At 49.9% G+C, this 19,406-nt stretch overlaps 1 protein-coding gene across 2 annotated transcripts; it reads left to right on the top strand.

Annotated features, from left to right (window-relative positions):
- Nucleotides 1–429: 429 nt before the first annotated feature.
- Nucleotides 430–16,237, top strand: IDI1 (isopentenyl-diphosphate delta isomerase 1). Of its 2 annotated transcripts, none has more exons than XM_075316756.1 (5): nucleotides 430–748; nucleotides 2,834–2,994; nucleotides 10,656–10,748; nucleotides 12,769–12,899; nucleotides 15,668–16,237. In XM_075316756.1, the coding sequence occupies exons 1-5, from the start codon at nucleotides 633–635 to the stop codon at nucleotides 15,983–15,985; spliced, it is 819 nt and encodes a 272-aa protein (XP_075172871.1). In that variant the 5' UTR covers nucleotides 430–632; the 3' UTR covers nucleotides 15,986–16,237. The 2 variants fall into 2 exon arrangements, with proteins under 2 accessions (XP_075172871.1, XP_075172870.1); XM_075316755.1 differs by having other exon boundaries at nucleotides 2,831–2,994.
- Nucleotides 16,238–19,406: the final 3,169 nt, after the last annotated feature.

Raw genomic sequence — 19,406 nt, 5'->3', positions numbered from 1 at the left:
ATCATTTTAACGTATTTTGAAAAAAAACAATTTTTGATTTTCATGGTAAATGGCGTCATTGAGCACTACAACGTCCTGAGGAGATAATAACAATGGCCCTAAGGTCACGTGGAGGGTAAAACAAAAAGTTCTGACTCATAGAGGACATAAACACAAATGTGCAAAAGGGAAAATTGCCTGTAAAGCTGCGCGGTGCTTGGTTGCTATTGACAACAAACAAATTTGTGTTGTTTTTTTACAACTTTCTATTATTATTTACGCACCACGTGACGCATCTGTTCGTCTTTTTAAATATATGATTGACAAGAATATAAACCAATCGGTGTGATGGTAGCAGGGGGCGGGACCACGTGTTCTCCGTTGCTCCAAAGGGCGTGTCCCAGAACACGCGGGTGACGTAGTGCCGGATCAGTGGGCGGGGCCGCCTTACTTCCTGAGTATTTTCAGAACGTGCGGCAGGAAATCTTCTCCGTGCGGCTGACGGCGCTCGTGCTCTGTGTAGACGTTACAGTGGGAGGCCCCGTGAGGCGCACGGTGGAGGGGATCACCGGCAGAAGCGCTGCGGGCGGGCAGTGTCGTGTAATGTGCACGGGATCGCCAGATGGTGGTTCGGAGTTCTGATTGGCTGAGAGATGTTGTGGGCGGGGATAGTGGGCGGTGCCCGTGTCTTGCTGGGACTTGGTAGCGGCGGAGGCACAAGGCTGCGGGCAGTGCTGCGGCAGAAAGTGAGGAGCGCGGAGTGCGGCAGGTGAGCTCCGGGCAGTGCATCATGGGACGGGAATGTGCACGTGCTTACTAGTCCATGTCTGGGAAGTGGTAGCCATGTGACACGGGGAGGGGATCTACTGCAGCTAGTGGTGGCAGCCAATCCCCTCCCTCCTGTCATCCTGCAGAGCAGTAGGATCTAGCCTCAGGTCGCCCCTTTAATAACCCTGTGCCCATCATCGTTATGAATATATATGAGCGCTGTCTTCAGGTGGCAAAAGTGACATTGTGCGTCCTGGACACCGCAGACCACGACACTCGCACCAAGGCTGTGTTCACACTGATGTTTTTAAAAAGTTCCACTATAAAAAAAAATTCTCATTGTTTTTGTTGGAGCATTTCCTGCTGAACTTTTTGAAAAACACCTGACGGTGACAACAAAAGCTTAAACCAGTTCTCATTGAAAACCTTCGCGATCTCTTCCATGAACCGTGAGTGCCGTGGTCTTCCATGGAGCGATGGCAATTCTCAGATCAGTGCATGCCCCAAATGAAGTGCAGTTTGCCTGTAACTTGCTGCATGTGTGTGTGCGGCGGCCTGACAATCATGAGGTGACACTTGTCAAAGGGGTTTGTTTCTATGATGGGTTTTAGTTTGGACCCATAGTCTGATTTTACCCCCAAAGGCTCTTGCAGGCGGCTGTATTTTTGGTCCCGGTGCTGTCCGTTAAAAATGGAGCACACCAGGACTGATGTTATTCCATGAGGTTGTATTAAATTTCTTGGATTGGGTGGTCTGAGGGTAAAATCTCAGCGTGCACAATGTGCCTCCGAGGATTGGATCGCACTCGACCATTCAAGTCTAAAGGGGGTGTTACATGCAGTGACATCGCTAGCGATCGCACCCGCCCCCGTCGTTTGTGCGTCACGGGCAAATCGCTGCTCATGGCGCACAACATCGCTAGGAGCCGTCACACGGACTTACCTTCCTAGCAGCGTCGCTGTGGGCGGCGAACAACCTCTTTTCTAAGGGGGCGGTTCATGCAGCGTCACAGCGACATCACATGGCAGGTGGCCAATAGAAGCGGAGGGGCGGAGAGCAGCCGCATGGAAGTGACGCCCACCTCGTTGCTGGAGGACGTAGGTACGGTGCTGTTTGTCGTTCCCGGGGTGTCACACGTAGCGATGTGTGCTGCTTCAGGAATGACCAACAACCTGCGTCCTGCAACAGCAACGATATTTTGAAAATGAACAACATGTCAACAATTGGTTGAGTATTTTTGATCGTTAGCAGTCTCTCGTACGTGTCACGCGCAACGACGTCGCTAACAAGGCCGGATGTGCGTTATGAATTCAGTGACCCTCAACGACCTCTCGTTAGCGATTTCGTTGTGTGTAACGGGGCCTTAAGGGTATGTGTCCATGATCACAACTCACTGTGTCCTGGAGGCAGCGGGTCCTGACCTGCTGGTCCACGAGTCTCCTCCGCAGGAGACCGCAGCTGCTCGTGCCCACGATCAGGGTTCAGTGCGCTGCGGTCTCTCGCTTGTGTTCTCCCTACGGAGGACGCATGTGAATCCACAGCAAACAATTGACATGCTGCAGTCTGGAAAAACGCACCGCAGGTCAGTGTTTGCTGTGGAAAAAACAAGCACAGTGGGCACGGGATTTTTAGGAATCCCATCCACTGTGCTTGTACTATACAACGCAGCATTTTGGACGCAGCTGAAGCATTCTATGTCCAAAACGCTGCAAACACTAATTGTGGGCACACAGCCTAAGGGTCTGTGAAAAAAAACACAAAAAACTAAGACCGAGATAAGGTGACATCTAAGTTTGGACCATTTTTTACAGACTGGAGAATGGGTGGGTTTGTTTGTTTATTTTTCCACCTCTGAAAAAACGGATCTGACTCTTATCCACATAATCAGACCATGTTTCTTGGAGTAAGCACGGTCATGTGACCCCAGCCTGATCGAATGCCTTCTATTATTGCTGCTGTGTATAAATAATGCACCGATCCTATTAACATGAATATGGGTTGTGTACAGATGGGATCATTTTAGATTTAGGTGTGAGTGTCTGGTCTTGTGTGCATCTTGCTAAACGTGACCCTGCTGTTTCAGCAGCAGGACATACAGAGCAGCCATGCCTGAGGTGGACACTGAGGCTCTGGATGAGAAGCAGGTGCAGTTGCTCTCGGAGATGTGTATTCTGATTGATGAGAACGACAAGAAGATTGGAGCAGACACCAAGAAAAACTGTCACCTTAACGAAAACATCGACAAAGGTAAAACGGGCGTTGGGGAGTGGGCACAAAGGGTGGCAGTGTGGTCTGATGGGGGTAGATGGTGCTTTTGGCTTATACATTTCTGCATATGGAGAAGTTTTACCAGTCTTAATAATACCAGTATTAATACTAGTGCAGTACATGTCACTCCGACCTATGTGTCCGCATCTGATATTTCAATTCGCTCAATTGCCCATTTTCCCCTTAGAGTAGAATGAAATGACAAAAATCCTCAGGTTAGTAATGCATGTAATTCACACGTGACCTTATTGATACAGTTTTAGCAAACCCATGTAACAAAGGGGGGTCCAAAACAAATTAGTTTTATTTAAAATATGACGTGCCAAAAAAATACCCAAAAACACAAGTAATATATCGTATTTTTCGCTTTATAAGACGCACCGGATCATAAGACACACCCCAAATTTAGACATAAAAAAAGCTAAAAAAAGAAAAATGGGGTCCGTCTTATACTCCGGTGTTCTCTTACTGGAGGGGGACAGCAGTGGTGGTGAAGCGGGGTCACAAGAGGCAGAGGTTGTGCTGGCAGGCGTGGCGGCGGTGTCCGTCGTGGCAGGTGCGGCGTCCATGGCGGCAGGCGGCGCAGTGGTGGCGGCAGCGGCCGAGTCGTGCAGCAGGCCGAGTCGTGCAGCAGGCCGGTACAGTAGTGTCCCAGTGTCCGCAGTCCCGGTTCAAATGATGGCGCCTGGAGCGGCGCATGCGCAGATGGAGCTCTCGTCCAAGGCCTCCATCTGCGCACGCGCTGACTCCCGGAGCAGCGCGTGTGTAGATAGAGCTCTCATCCGGCAACATCATTTGAAACTGGGACTGCGGACAAACTGGGTAACCTGCTGCACTTCTGCCCGCCCCGCACGCACAGAGTGGCAGCCAGCAGGCTGCCCGCCCACCCTGCGTGCAAGCGGCCGGGTACCTGTGCCTGTGTGAGGGAGGCAGACGGGTGCCTGTGTGAGGGAGGCAGACGAGTGCCGCCTGCACGCAGGTACCTGGCTTCCGCCCGCACGCAGGCACAGACAGGACCCCAGGTAAAGCTATATTCGGATTTTAAGACACACACCCCATTTTCCTCCCAAATTTTTGGGAGGAAAAGTGCGTCTTCTAATCCAAAAAATACGGTAATAGGTGCAGAATATCTGCAACATCAAAAACTTACCAAATACTAATTGTGGGAACTTACTGCTCATACCGACGATCTTATTTTTGGTCTGAGTGCTAGCCGACAAAAAATCGGATTGCACTTGGGTCTATGATTTTCAATAAGGCAGTGCTCATGTTCTATTATTTTGAAGAAAAAAAAAAAAATTGTAGCATGCACGATTTGCCTCAGTCAGATGGAATTTGGCCACTCGCGTATACTGGTCCGAAGGGATGAAAAAATAAATCTGACCACACTCAGATGACATCCGACATCTCCATCCACCTCTGGAAAAAACAGATCCCATTATGATCAGAGTCTGATTGGCATAATCGGAGCATTTTTCTTGGATGGAGAGAAATCGGTCATGTGAACCTACCCTTAAAGGGGCATATTTGGCCCATTGAGTGTCAAGGCTAGGCTACACCAAGTGCGCAAGTTTGAGGCCTTCAATGATAAAAACTGTAAAGCTGTTCTAGAGGGAGTCTGTCAGCACAGAATGACTGATCAAACACAGCACAGGCACTCAGTGCACCCTTGTCATGGCCAAACATTTCAGAACACCACATACTTGTTTTCCATTAATCTGTCTTTCTCTGGCTCAATAAAACAGAGCTGTCAATCAAAGAGGAGGAGAGTGGAGATAGACGGAAAACAAGTACTTTCTTTGTCGCTCCATTGGGAGACCCAGACAATTGGGTGTATAGCTACTGCCTCCGGAGGCCACACAAAGTATTACACTTTAAAAAGTGTAACCCCTCCCCTCTGCCTATACACCCTCCCGTGCATCACGGGCCCACCAGTTTTATGCTTTGTGTTGAAGGAGGCACACATGCACACAAGCTCCACATTTTAGTCAGCAGCAGCTGCTGATTGTATCGGATGGAAGAAAAGAGGGCCCCCCACAGGGCCCCCGGCATGCTCCCTTCTCACCCCACTGAGTCGGCGGTGTTGTTAAGGTTGAGGTACCCATTGCGGGTACAGAGGCTGGAGCCCACATGCCGTTTTTCCTTCCCCATCCCTTAGAGGCTCTGGGAGAAGTGGGATCCTAACCAGTCGCCGTTCACTGGGACCGGGCTCCCTCCGCAGCCCCTGGGGGAATCTGACGGACAGGAGGCTGGATATCATCAGGGACAGGGCCCTGCATCCATAAGGTACTCTGTGTCCCCTTAGGGACGGTGCATGCAGCGCCTGTGTTACAGACGCTGCAGCGGCTGCTGTGTGGTTTGTGAGCCGGGACTACCGCGCCGACCGCGCCTGTTGGCCGGCCGCGCTTTTAACTTTAGTCCCCGGCTTTTGCGGCCTAGTACCATGTACTCCCGCCCCCGGGCCTGCCAGTCAGGGGTAAGGGCGGGACGGCCGACTGGACGTCGGCAGTGAGGGCTGGAGCATGCTTTGGTATCCTCCTCCCCCCTCACTGAGCACTGTGGGGCACCAGATGCCTGCACTTTATTAGGCACTCCCACGGCTCCCTCCTCCCCTCAGAACGCTGGCAGCCATTGTTATAATCACTTCTGCCGGTGGAGGATTTCAGAATGAGCTCTGGGAGTCCCAGGCAGGGAATCTGGTGGACACACCACTGCTTGGGGCGGTCGGTAAGCCACACCAGTTGTCAGGTGCTGGCCCCCCTTGGGTGCCGAAGTGTATGTATGTATGTATATATGTATATATGTATGTATGTATATATTTGCTTTTGGCTATATACCCTCACTGATCACTCTAAGAGGAGACAACAGCATGTCGTCCGCAGAAAGCAAGGGTGCCAAGGCACAGGCTTATTTTGCAACCTGTACCTCTTGTGCGGCTATGTTACCTGCAGGTTCCACCTACCCTCACTGTGTACAATGCTCGGCCCCTGTGGCACTCACTCAGCCGGAGCCTCCGGCACTGGTGGGACCCTCGGCTCAGGTGGTACCGCCGGTTTCCACTGCACAGATGGAAGGGACAGAGTTTACAATTTTGACTGAGAAACTCTCTGAGTCGCTTTCACATTCCATGGCTCAGTCTATGGACAGATGGTCTGCTAAGATACTAGAAGCTTGGCAGTCCAGACCGGTAACACAGGGCCAGGGCACTGTGAGTTCATCGCCCCCAGGCCCCTCTCGGTCGGTACAGCAAAGGGCTCCTGGGGTGGCACCCAGATCCCACGGTGAGAACTCCGACACGGACCACAGCCTCAGACAGGCTAAGCGGGCTTGCTGGGAACCTTCCCCGACTTCATCACGCGGTTCGGGGTCTCAGCATGAGGACTCTGGAGGATGAAGCGGAGGTCGCAGCTCAGGGCTCTGATCCTGACGTTGCTCTCAATCTGGATACACCTGAAGGGGACGCCATAGTAAATGACCTTATAACGTCCATCAACCAGGTGCTAGTCCTTCTCCCCCAACTCCACCTATAGAGGAGTCTGCTTCACAGTAGGAGAAACACCAGTTTAGGTTTCCCAAACGTACCCGGAGTGCGTTTTTCGATCACTCTAACTTCAGAGATGCTGTCCAGAAGCACAGAGCATTTCCGGACAAGCGTTTTACTAAGCGCCTTAATGACACACGTTACCCTTTCCCCCCTGACGTAGTTAAGGGTTGGGCTCAGTGTCCCAAGGTGAATCCTCCAGTCTCCAGACTGGCGGCTAGATCCGTAGTATTAGTGGCAGATGGTTCATCGCTCAAGGATGCCACTGACAGGCAAATAGAGCTCATGATGAAATCCATCTATGAAGCCATAGGCGCGTCTTTTGCTCCGGCCTTTGCAGTCGTGTGGGCACTCCAAGCTATCTCAGCTTGTCTGTCTGAGTCTAATGCGGTCGCACGTACCTCTGCCCCGCAGGTTGTGTCTTTGACTTCTCAGGCGTCGGCTTTTTCGTCCTACGCCCTGAACGCCGTCCTGGACTCTGCGAGCCGTACAGCGGTAGCATCCGCCAATTCGGTGGCAGTCCGCAGGGCCATGTGGCTACGCGAATGGAAGGCAGACTCTGCTTCCAAGAAGTTCTTAACCGGTTTGCCATTTTCTGGCGACCGTTTGTTTGGCGAGCAATTGGATGAAATTATTAAACAATCCAAGGGAAAGGACTCGTCCTTACCCCAGTCCAAACCAAACAGACCTCAGCAACGAAAAATACAATCGAAGTTTCGGTCCTTTCGGTCCTCAGCCAAGTCCCGTTCCTCCACGTCCAACAGGTCAGAGAAGGGCCAGGGGAACTCTTCGGCATGGCGGTCTAAGTCACATCCTACAAAGACCGCCGGAGGAACCGCCTCCAAGGTGGCCTCCTCATGACTTTCGGCCTCCCCAAACCGCGTCCTCTGTCGGTGGCAGGCTCTCCCGCTTTTGCGACGCCTGGCGGGCACAGGTCCAAAACCGATGAGTGAGAGACATTCCGTCTCACGGTTACAGGATAGAGCTCAGCTCTCGTCCTCCGACTCGTTTCTGCAGATGGAGTTGTGATCCCCGTTCCGCTTCAAGAACGTGGTCGCGGTCTTTACTCCAACTTGTTCGGGGTACCAAAAAAGGACAGATCATTCCGGCCCGTTCCGGGCCTCATTCTGCTCAACAGACACGTGAGAACCAGACGGTTTCGGATGGAATCTCTCCGCTCAGTCATCGCTTCGATGTCCCAGGGAGACTTCCTAGCATCAATCGACATCAGGGATGCTTATCTCCATGTGCCGATTTACACCAGAGCATCAACGCTCCCTGTGTTTTCGCCATCCGGGTCGAACACTTTCAGCTCGTGACTCTGCCTTTCGGCCTGGCGACAGTCCCACGGGTCTTCACCAAGGTCATGGCATCAGTGGCGATGGGCCTACACCCTCAGGGACACTCGGTGATCCCTTACTTAGACGATCTCCTAAGTCTAGTCACCCTCCCGGGTGGCATGTCAACACAGCCTGACTGTTGCTCTGGAGACTCTCCAGAGGTTCGGGTGGATCATCAATTTCCCAAAGTAAAAATTGACACCGACCCAATTACTGACTTACCTCGGGATGGAGTTTCATTCTCTCTCAGAGATAGTGAAGCTTCCGCTGGACAAACAGCGTTCGCTGCAGACAGGGGTGCACTTTCTCCTTCGGGCCCAGTCTCACCCCTTGAGGCGCCTCACGCGCTTCCTAGGGAAGATGGTGGCAGCAATGGAGGCAGTTCCCTTTGCGCAGTTTCATCTGCGTCCACTCCAATGGCACATGCTCCGCAAATGGGACAGGAGGTCGACGTCCCTAGACAGGAACGTCTCTCTTTCACTGGCAGACAAAACCTCTCCTCAGTGGTGGCTTCTTCCCACTTCTTGGTCGAAAGAAAAATCCTTCCTGCTCCCATCCTGGGCTATGGTCACGACGGACGAGAGTCTGTCAGGGTGGACAGCGGTCTTCCTCCACCACAGGGCTCAGGGAACCTGGACTCTGACAGAGTCCTCCCTTCAGATCAATGTTCTGGAGATAAGGGCAGTGTAGCTAGCCCTAAAGGCATTCCAGCGGTGGCTGGACGGCAGGCAGATCCAGATACAGTCGGACGACGCCACGGCGGTCGCGTACATCAACCACCAGCACAGAGCGCTGGCGGCGGACGCATCAGTTCAGGACTGGTCGCAATTTCGACTGCCTTATGTATTTCCTCCTCTGGCGCTGCTGCCCAGAGTGTTACTCAAGATCGGGTCCGACTGCTGCCGCGCCATCCTCGTCGCTCCAGACTGGCCGAGGAGGTCGTGATACCTGGATCTGTGGCACCTCACGGTGGGTCGACCGTGGGCACTCCCGAACCGACCAGACTTGCTGTCTCAAGGGCCATTTTCCATCTGAATTCTGCGGTCTTCAACCTGACTGGGTGGCCATTGAGTCCTGGCTCTTAGCGTTCTCAGAGTTATCTCTATCACGCCTTTCGCAGAAGGTGGTCTTCCTAGTGGCAGGCACATCACTTCGGAGAGTGTCTGAGCTAGCAGCGCTGTCATGCAAAGCCCCCTTCCTGGTGTTTCGCCAGGATGAGGTGGTTCTGCGTCCGGTCCCGGAATTCCTACTTAAGGTGGTATCCCCCTTTTCTTCTCAATCAGGATATCTCCTTACCTTCTTTTGGCTCTCATCCAGTTCACAATTGTGAAAAGGATTGCACTTGTTAGATCTCGGGAGAGCACTCCGGCTCTTCTTTTCGCACACTGCGCCCCTGCGCCGTTCTGATGCGCTCTTTGTCCTTGTCACTGGCCAGCGTAAGGGGTCGCAGGCTTCCAAGTCAACCTTGGCTCGGTGGATCAAGGAACTGATCCTTGAAGCCTACCGTTCTTCTGGGCTTCCGATTCCTTTAGAGCTGAAAGCCCATTCTACCAGAGCCGCAGGTGCATCCTGGGCATTGCGTCACCAGGCTACGGCTCAGCAGGTGTGTCAGCACTACCTGGTCGAGTCTGCACACTTTCACGAAACGCTATCAGGTTCATGCCTATGCTGCGGCAGATGCCAGCCTAGGTAGGCGAGTCCTTCAGGAGGCGGTTGCTCACCTGTAAGAGAGGGCCGTTTTTTTTCGGCTTTTTTTATCAAGGTATTCTTTTACCCACCCAGGGACTGCTTTTGGTCATCCCAATTGTCTGGGTCTCCCAATGGAGCGACAAAGAAGAAGGGAATTTTGTTTACTTACCGTAAATTCCTTTTCTTCTAGCTCCTATTGGGAGACCCAGCACCCGCCCCTGTTCCCTTCGGGCTGTGGTTCTTTTGTGTACACATGTTGTTCATGTTGAAGGGTTCTTTTGGTTCATGGTTTCAGTTCTCCGAACATCCTTCGGATTGAATTTACCTTAGACCAATTTATAAGTTCCTCCTTCCTGCTTTTGCACCAAAACTGATGGGCCCGTGATGCACGGGAGGGTGTATAGGCAGAGGGGAGGGGTTACACTTTTTAAAGTGTAATACTTTGTGTGGCCTCCGGAGGCAGTAGCTATACACCCAATTGTCTGGGTCTCCCAATAGGAGCTAAAAGAAAAGGAATTTACGGTAAGTAAACAAAATTCCCTTCTTTTCCCGCAAAAATAAGACCACTCAAAATAGGCCCTACCACATTTATTTATTTATTTATTTTTGCAGTATGCTTATATGCTGTAGTCCAAAAATAAGCCCTAGTTGCATGCCATACTATATGATCGTGCTGAAATAGGGCTTAAACAGTCCTTTCTGAATATGTACATTGTCCCATTGTGTTGCTGTAAGTCCCAAAAGTTTAGTTTTTTTCCTTTTTAAAGAGTCTTTTTGCTCGGGACTACCTCTGTTCACATGCCCTGTTAGGTAATGCCATTGGTAATAGGAGCTTACCTGCATATATATCTATATTCTGTAGACGTTGGCTTTGCTCAGTAAACATCATAATGATCAGGTAACTAAACCTCAGCAATAGTAACCTGTCTGGTTCCCGTGTGTACTCTCCCTTATCTGGAAGCAGGCTGCTCTCCGTGGCTCTTGTTCTTTAGCACCTCAGTGCATAGTCATGTGTGTTTTTGAGTGTATATCTAATTATTTGCAAATGTTTCCATTATTATTTCCGCCAGGTTTGCTGCACAGAGCCTTCAGCGTCTTCTTGTTTAACACCGAAAATAAACTCTTGTTACAGCAAAGATCGGAGGCGAAGATCACCTTCCCAGGTTTGTTTAAAGAACAGAAAACTATAGCTACAACCATAGAAATGAATTACTGATCCTGAGACACCGCATTGTTTTTATAGCACACACGGGAGAGACCTGTCAATCAGCTGCGGCCGGGCTTTCCCTGCTATGTGTTCTTTGACAGATTGCAATTTTCAGAGTAAAGCATACACTGCTGCAATAACCTGGCCGGGCTCTGGTCCATGCCGCCTGTGGTTCTGATGAGTTCCCTTTTAAAGGCGTCTTTCCATGATAGAATCACTATGGTATAACAATACTTGCTGACCTGTGGGGCTCTTAGGGCGGCGTCACACGCTACGATATATCGGGCGATATGTCGTCGGGGTCACTGATTCCGTGACACACATCCAGCATCGTTAGAGATATCGTAGCGTGTGACACCTCCGAACGACTGTGAACGAGCAAAAATACTCACCTTATTGTTGCTCGTTGACATGTCGTTAGTTTTCATAAAGTCATTCCTCCTTCTGTGCGCCGGTTGTTCGTCGTTCCCATGGCAGCACACATCGCTCCGTGTGACACCGCAGGAACAACGAACACCGCTTACCTGCGTCCCGCTGACAATGCGGAAGGAAGGAGGTGGGCGGGGTGTTCCGGCCGCTCATCTCCGCCCCTCCACCTCTATTGGGCGGCCACTGTGTGATGTCGAACGTCCCTCCCCCTTCAGGAAGATGTTCACCGCCCACAGCGACGTCGTTGGGGAGGCAAGTACGTGTGACGGGGGTTTAACGACTTTGCGCGACACGGGCAATGAATTGCCCGTGACGCACAAACGACGGGGGCGGGTGTGATCGCATGATACATCGTCTCGTGTAACGCCGCCCTTACTCTAGGATTCCTGCAAATACCTCAGATTGCCAGGTGTGCCAGAGGTGAGATCCCCAAGATCATTATTAAGATACCACCTATGGGCAGGTGCGGACGGCCGTAGATTCTCACATCTCAGAAAATCGGACCAATTATGCAAATTTCACTTGGATCCAAGTTTGATTCTTGTGTCAGAATAGTGTGATCCAATGCTCTCAACTGAGATCATAGCACAATGTGAGAAGATGGAGAACAAAACTTTTCCATCTCCTCCATTATTGTGTCAGATGTCATTTGAGTATAGTCCAATCACTTCCTCACACCCATAGACTTGAATAGGAGTGTGTCATCCTGTCATTTCCATGGACTCATTGACTTCCATGGCCAAGTGTGATCCGAATATCAGGTCAAATTAGGAAATGCTACAATTTGTATTTTCAGACTCCTACCAAGGATAAATCTGAAATGTGCACAGCCCCCAAGGCTTCCATTTTTCTAAGTGTGAGCCGATGTTTTGTTGGATCACACTCAGACTGAAAATACGTCCATGTGCACCCGCTCTTGTGTCATTATCATGATACCCTGGGAATACTGCTTTCATCAATAGTTGTACCATTTGTAGTGCTCTGTGTTATAGGATTTACATCTTTAGACTACCACCAGCTGTCAATAAAACACGATGACATACATGTTGCATTCTCCAATTGGTACTTTTGGAGTCCTGTGACTTGGGTATCCTTATATCGAAGTACTTGGCTAATAGGATTGTCCACCACTTTATCCTAGTGGCACTGCTCCTGTATAAGCTGTGCTGTACCCTCCAATGGTCTACTGGCATCAACCTCTGGCTGGGCTTCATGTGACCAATGCAGCCATTTACCAAGTGCTGATCGTCTGCAGCATTCATATTTACGTCAAGCAGATCTGCATTTGCTGGTTGACTGCAGCGTTCACATGATTCCCCTCAGCAAATGTCAGTTTCAGGAGGATGACGGGGACACAATGAATGTGAATGAGCATCAGTATGTGGGTTTTTTTTTGGGGGGGGGGGGGTTCCCTCCACTTTGGGCACATTGAGAAAATGTTTAAAAGTGATTGATAAGTCATATATAAAACAACCTGATGTAATGTCCTGTAGTAAAACCGGTCTGCAGTGAACACTTCTGTATTAACCCCTATATCCATGGCCTAGGCTGTTACACCAACACCTGCTGCAGTCACCCCCTTAATACCCCAACGGAAACTGAGGAAGAAGATTCAATAGGGGTGCGACGAGCCGCCCAGAGACGCCTGAAGGCCGAATTAGGAATTCCCCTGGAGCAGGTACAGTGAGCGTGCCGTCCTGTATGTCACTGTGAGCCTTGTGGGAGAATCGTCACCAATAGTCTCTGGGGGACAATACATTGACTTGTGCACTTTCATATCATGAGAGAACATGACTGCGTGCCACTCGAGTCCGCCATATTTTATAGCAGGGGCAGAATGCAGGTATATATGATGGAGTGGGCATTCACTGAGCTGTCACGATCCAGAAAGGTTCTGACTCTGCCCCTCGATGAAAACAGCCTTGTGCTGGAAAATGCATTTAGGAGATTGCATATGATGGCTGTTTATGGCAAATTCCACCTGACAGTCATTAAAAAAAAAGTGCTAATAATATACACAGCATTATCCATATGACTTGTCATGTTCAGTCTGTTGAAGTTTGCTGTAACCTAAGGCCTCATACAGAAGTACATGCGGTGCCCTTTTTTGCTTTGCTATTCACATGTGTGGGATTTCTTTTCTTCAGCAGCACAGATGACAAGTATATGAGTCTGTACCTATTTGACATTGCAAAGTATAGGAGCTTAGTAATTTATTTCATGATCCATCCATGACAAAACTGACCCTGATGACACACGGATCCAAAACACCGATGACACCAGTTCTATTCATGTGTTTAAACCTTGACATGTGAATGACGCCTTAAAGACATGGCTGATCTAGTCTTCTAAGGCTATGTGCCCACGGGGAATGTGTCCTGCAGATATATCCGCAGGACATTATGCAGCAGCTCCCAGAAATCCGCAGCACAACTTTGTCTGAGTTGTGCTGTGTTTTTGGAGCAGAGTTCCTGCAGATATGCTGCGGGCATTCTGCATTGAGGATACAGTACCATGGCTTGGGCACTGCATCCTCAAGGCAGAACAAGTGCTGGAGTGATCGGTGAGTTCATACTTGCCTGTATCGCACAGCAACTTGGTTTCCGGCCAGCTCTGGACGAGCTCCGGCTGTCAGATGACCGGAGCTCATGCAGGCCCCGCCCACCTCTTGCAGCCCGCTCCATCCCGCTCTTCTACACCGAAGGAAGAGTTTCCGGTGTCTTCAATCAAGGCAGGTAAGTATAGATATTCATGTGGATTTTTCTTCACGGATAAGGCTGTGCCCACAGAAAAAACTGCGGATTTATCTGGATTTTCCAGATAAATCCGCAGGTTTTAGCAAGTACAGACACTCCCCATGTTATCCTATGGGACATGGGGAGTGCTGTGTCCATGCTGCGGTATGTGCGACTGCGGAATATGCTGCGGCTGTCCCACAGCTGCACGTAACTGCATGTCAATTATTTCTGCAGAAATAACTGGAAATCCCGGCCCTCCACTATGGAGATACAGGCCGGGACTTCCGCAGGTGAGTTGCACGAATGTCCGCAGGTTTCCTGCAGCTATGTATAGCTGTGGATTCCGGGGAGCAGCTGCGGGAAACCTGCTTCCATACCTGCGGATATATCCGCGGGTACATAGTGCCAGGAGCACATAGGCTTATTGACATGCAGGTATGTGCGGCTGCGGGAAAGCCTCAGCATTTTCCGCAGCCGCACATACTGCAATATTGATACAGCACTCCCCAAATCCCATAGGACATGTGGCGTGTCTGTACTTGCGTAAACCTGCAGATTTGTCTGGAAATATATGGTATATGCAGGTATATTCTCCTGTGGGCACATGGCCTAACAACTTCCGTTTAGAAGCCAATCACTAACTTTTATATATAAAGTAAAAAAAAACCTTTTAAATAAAGTCTGCAAACCAGAGAGACTCCATAGAAGACTTAAGGAAAAACTCTGACTCCCCTTCTGCTTCAAAGATACAATGAGTACGCCGTCGTCTACAAGACCTCATGTGCACATATCCTTAGACACAAACCTCCTGATTTGCTTGTAAAATGCTTAAGGCTGATGATTGTCTGGCCACATTTCTAAAATGCTCCAAAGTTGTGTGCCATTACCTACAACTCACTTGGACATTACCAGTCATATATCGGCCATGAAAATGCTGCAAGGCAGCAGTTTGTTTTCTGTGTGGAGATATTGAGGTGCTGTTGCCTTGATCCGCGCATGCATTGATTGCTTTCAGTGCCTTAGAGGAAAGGGGAAAAGGTTTATATTAGTAACTGCTGCGTTGAGTTAAGAAAAAAGATTTTTAGGGCCCTAGTGCAAGTGACTATGCTAGTAGTCTCCTGACCTGATCACTCCAGATCTCCTTTTACCTCCGGCATCTTTTCTAAATAGTAGGCCTTATGAGTCATTTGAATAAGAGGAAAAAATATCGGCACATCCAACGTAAAATAATTTTTCTTTATTTTAATTTTTAATTATTTTACGTTGGATGTGCCGATATTTTTTTCCTCTTATTCAAGTTGTAGTCCACCTGGTGGACTTCATATCGTTGCACTCCATGGATGTGTGGTGACCTATTCCATTGGGCGTGTTAAGCTTTCTTCACTTCGTCTGTTGTTGTACCTATGAGTCATTATGTGGTTTCATAGGGGCCTAATCTTTTGAAATCAGGGATGCCTCAGTTAGCTTTGGTCCTGCGGCCACAGAATACTGAATTCTACAAACCTTTTTTTCTCAACTCTACTGCTGCCATATTGACTACTCTGACTATGCTATGGCCACGTAGAGCACAGAAAATGCAGCGAAGCCCGATCAGGGGAAGTGCTCATGCTTGCTTGTATTTGTAGCCAACCCCTTTAATTCTCTGCTATATATTCCAGTGTCTTTGATTGGCTGTGCATTGATAGTGATTTATCATATTTACTTCCAGGTTAAACCCGACGAACTTCGATATCTAACCAGGATTCACTACAAAGCTCAGTCAGACGGCATCTGGGGAGAACATGAAATAGATTACATCTTGTTTGCACAGAAGGAAGTCATGGTTGATCCTGATCCCAATGAAATCCAGAGCCATTGCTACGTGTCAAAAGAAGAGCTGAAGCAGTTATTAGAGAGGGCCAAGCGGGGCGAGGTGAAGGTCACCCCTTGGTTCCAGCTCATTGCAGACTCTTTTCTATATAAATGGTGGGACAACCTGGAGAACTTAAAATCATTTGAGGATCACTATAAAATCCATCGAATGTAACCGGTAGAAGACTAATTTTAGTGTGTGACGGCCCTTGTGATGGGTGCAGTGTTGCATTACTTAAGCAGGTAGAGGCAAGATTTGGGCGAGTCCTGAAATTCAGTGCAGAATAGAAATGAAAAAATTAACTTCTAAATTGTCCATATAGATAAGACAGAAATTTAACTGCCGCAAAATAACTCTTCTACTCTGCAAGTGATCCACTGTTTTAAAGAAAAGTATTTCATAATAAATTAATAACGGAATACAGTCTTCGAGACATGGAAACGTCTACTTTTACTGCCTAAAAACGTATTCACATTGGGCTCAGTTCATACTGAAGTTTTGCGTTCCATTTTTTTTTTCCTTCACTTTTATTACAGGAAGAAAAAGTAAACAGAACCCGTGCATAAAATGAATCCATCTCAACCCAGCGAAAAACTGCCAGTCACACTCCATTGACTGTAATGGCTGTTTTGTTTTTTTTTTACTTTGGGGTAAAAATTACTTATGAAAATTAGAAACCAAACTAAGTCTGCCAAGACCTGAAAGCGAAAAATAGTCAGATGTGAATAGTGGGGAGTCTCCTCAAATGACCGGAAAACTGAGTAGGCGTTGTTTTGGTCTCAGAGGAGATAAGTTTGTGACTCCTGCTTCCCTCTGCCCAAAGAATGACTGACAGTTCCCTATATTCAAACTCTTATGGTAAGGGCGGTCAATAACTCTCTACATGGGCAGGAATAGCAGGACTTTAAAGCTTTCACAAAAAGCGTGAAGCTGATTGACTGCACTATTGAAGTTGCTGCAATTTATTTTATTTTTTCTTCGGCGCTCCATTGGGAGACCCAGACGATTGGGTGTATAGCTACTGCCTCCGGAGGCCACACAAAGTATTACACTAAAAAGTGTAAGGCCCCTCCCCTTCTGGCTATACACCCCCCGTGGGATCACGGGCTGCTCAGTTTTCAAGCTTTGTGCGAAGGAGGTCAGACATCCACGCATAGCTCCACTGTTTAGTCAGCAGCAGCTGCTGACTATGTCGGATGGAAGAAAAGAGGGCCCATACTAGGGCCCCCAGCATGCTCCCTTCTCACCCCACTCTTGTCGGCGGTGTTTGTAAAGGTTGAGGTACCCATTGCGGGTACGGAGGCTGAGGCCCACATGCTGCTGTCCTTCCCCATCCCCACGAGGGCTCTGAGGGAAGTGGGATCTTACCGGCCTCCAGGCTCTGAGGCCGGGCTCCATCCACAGACCCGGAGATCCTGCTGGAATGGAGCGGAGTATCGTCAGGGACAAGGCCCTGCAACGTTAAGGTACTCTGTGTCCCCGTATGGATCACACGCAGACACACCGCAGCATTGCTGGGTGTGTTAGTGCGCCGGGGACAACAGCGCTGCGCGCTTGGGGCTATTACTCACAACAGCTCGGCTGTGTGAGTTTATGTATGGGGAACGGCCGCGCCGGCCGCCGCTGGCTGTTTTACTCTGCGGCGCGGCTGGGACTTGTGGTGCACCGGGGACTTCCGCGCTGACCGTGCTTATACGACGGCAGCGCTTATAAATCGAGTCCCCGGCTTTTGCGGCCTAGTTTCGTTTCGTTCCCGCCCCCAGGCCTGACAGTCAGGGTAGGGGCGGGACGCTGTGCAATACATCAGCGCCGGGGTCTGGAGTCTACTTTACATTCTCCAGCCCCCTCACTGGCAACAGTGGGACGCCAGTTTCCCGCTCTTGGCTGGGGCACGCCCACGGCACGCCCCTCTTCACAAGACGCCGGCAGCCATTCCTGCAGGCAGTCTGCGCTGAAGAAGGGAGCAAACGCTGGGGGACCCAGACAAGGAATGCGGCGACCGCACAACCGTTTTTAGAGGGCGGTAAGCAGCACCTAGGTGCTGACCCCACTAGTGCCACAGTGTTTTTTCTGCACATTATGCTTGTACCTATGTTTGCACTGTACGGTCGCTTATTGGCAATACCCCCTAGATTGCTCTGAGGCAACAGCACAAGCCTTCTATGCTGCTTGTACCGCAAGTGAGGCAGATCTACCGGCAGTCTCCACTGTTCTCCATTGTGTGCAATGTTCGGTCACTGCCAGGGACAGCCACCTGTGAACACTGTCCAAGTGATGGGGACAGAGTTTGCAATTTTTGCTGATAAAATGTTTGTGACTATGACCAAACTTCTAGAAGCTTTGCAGTCCAGACCGGTGACTCAGACATAGGCACTTTCCATGGTGGCCCAGGAGAGCCACCTGTGTATACTGTCCAGGTGACGGGGACAGAGTTTGCAGTTTTTTTTGCTGATCAGATGCCTGTGACTGTGACCAAAACCATGGGCACTGTTGAATCAATGCTCCCCGGTCCCCCTCAGTTGGAACTGATCCGTGCTCCAAGGGGGTCCCATACATCCCGAGCTGAAGGCGCTGACACGGACGACAGTCCTAGACAGCCTAAGCGAGCTCGCGGGGAGAGACCCTCGACTTCACACGCTGGTCAGGGTCTCAGCGAGAGGATTCTCTGGATGAGGAGGCAGAAGTAGCTGATCAGGCCTCTAAGCCTGAGACCGCTCTCAATCTGGATGCTCCTGATGGTGACGCCATAGTGACTGTTCTCATAGCGTCCATCAATAGACTGTTGGTTATTTCTCCCTCAGCCCCTCCAGTGGAGGAGTCAGCTTTACAGGAGAAATTCCTTTTCAGGTATCCCAGGAGTAAATTGAGTACGTTTTTGGACCACTCTGACTTCAGAGAAGCAGTCTAGAAACACCATGTTTATCCAGACAAGCGTTTCTCCAAACGTCTTAAGGATACACGTTATCTCTTTCCCCCTGACGTGGTCAAGTGCTGGACACAGTGTCCAAACGTGGATCCCCCAATCTCCAGGCTTGCGGCTAGATCCATAGTTGCACTGGAAGATGGGACTTCACGTGAAAGTGCCAGACAGATGGACCTCTGTTGATATCTGTCTAGGAGGCTATCGGCGCGTCGTTTGCGCCGACATCTGCAGCCGTATGGACACTCCAAGCTATTTCAGCTGGTCGTGCGCAGGTGGACACAGACACACGTACATCTGTGCCGCAAGTGGCGTCCTTAACCTCGCATATGCCTGCATTTGCGACTTACGCTATTAATGCTGTCCTGGACTCTACGAGCCGTACGTCAGTGGCGTCCGCCAGCTCCGTAAGTTTACGCAGAGCCTTGTGGTTAAGCGAATGGACGGCAGATTCTGCTTCCAAAAAAGTGCTTAACCAGTTTGCCATTATCTGGTGACCGACTGTTTGGTGAACGATTGGATGAAATCATTGAACAGTCCAGGGGTAAGGACTCTTCCTTACCCCAGCCCAGATCAAACAAACCCCAACAGAGAAAGGGACAGTCGACGTTTCGGTCCTTTCAAGGCTCGGGCAGGGCCCAATTTTCCTCGTCCAAAAGGACTCAAATGGATCAG

The sequence above is a fragment of the Anomaloglossus baeobatrachus genome, chromosome 6, assembly GCF_048569485.1.
Source record: "Anomaloglossus baeobatrachus isolate aAnoBae1 chromosome 6, aAnoBae1.hap1, whole genome shotgun sequence".
In the NCBI taxonomy this organism is placed as follows: Eukaryota; Metazoa; Chordata; class Amphibia; order Anura; family Aromobatidae; genus Anomaloglossus; species Anomaloglossus baeobatrachus.
This window is presented reverse-complemented; position numbering and strand designations above follow the sequence as displayed.

Excerpts from the sequence above, each read along its gene's own strand:
- IDI1 (XM_075316755.1), top strand. The coding sequence starts at position 633 with ATGTTGTGGGCGGGGATAGTGGGCGGTGCCCGTGTCTTGCTGGGACTT. Across the intron at positions 749-2,830 it reads AGGAGCGCGGAGTGCGGCAG|CAGCAGGACATACAGAGCAG; the intron begins GTGAGCTCCGGG and ends CTGCTGTTTCAG. Across the intron at positions 12,900-15,667 it reads TAGGAATTCCCCTGGAGCAG|GTTAAACCCGACGAACTTCG; the intron begins GTACAGTGAGCG and ends ATTTACTTCCAG.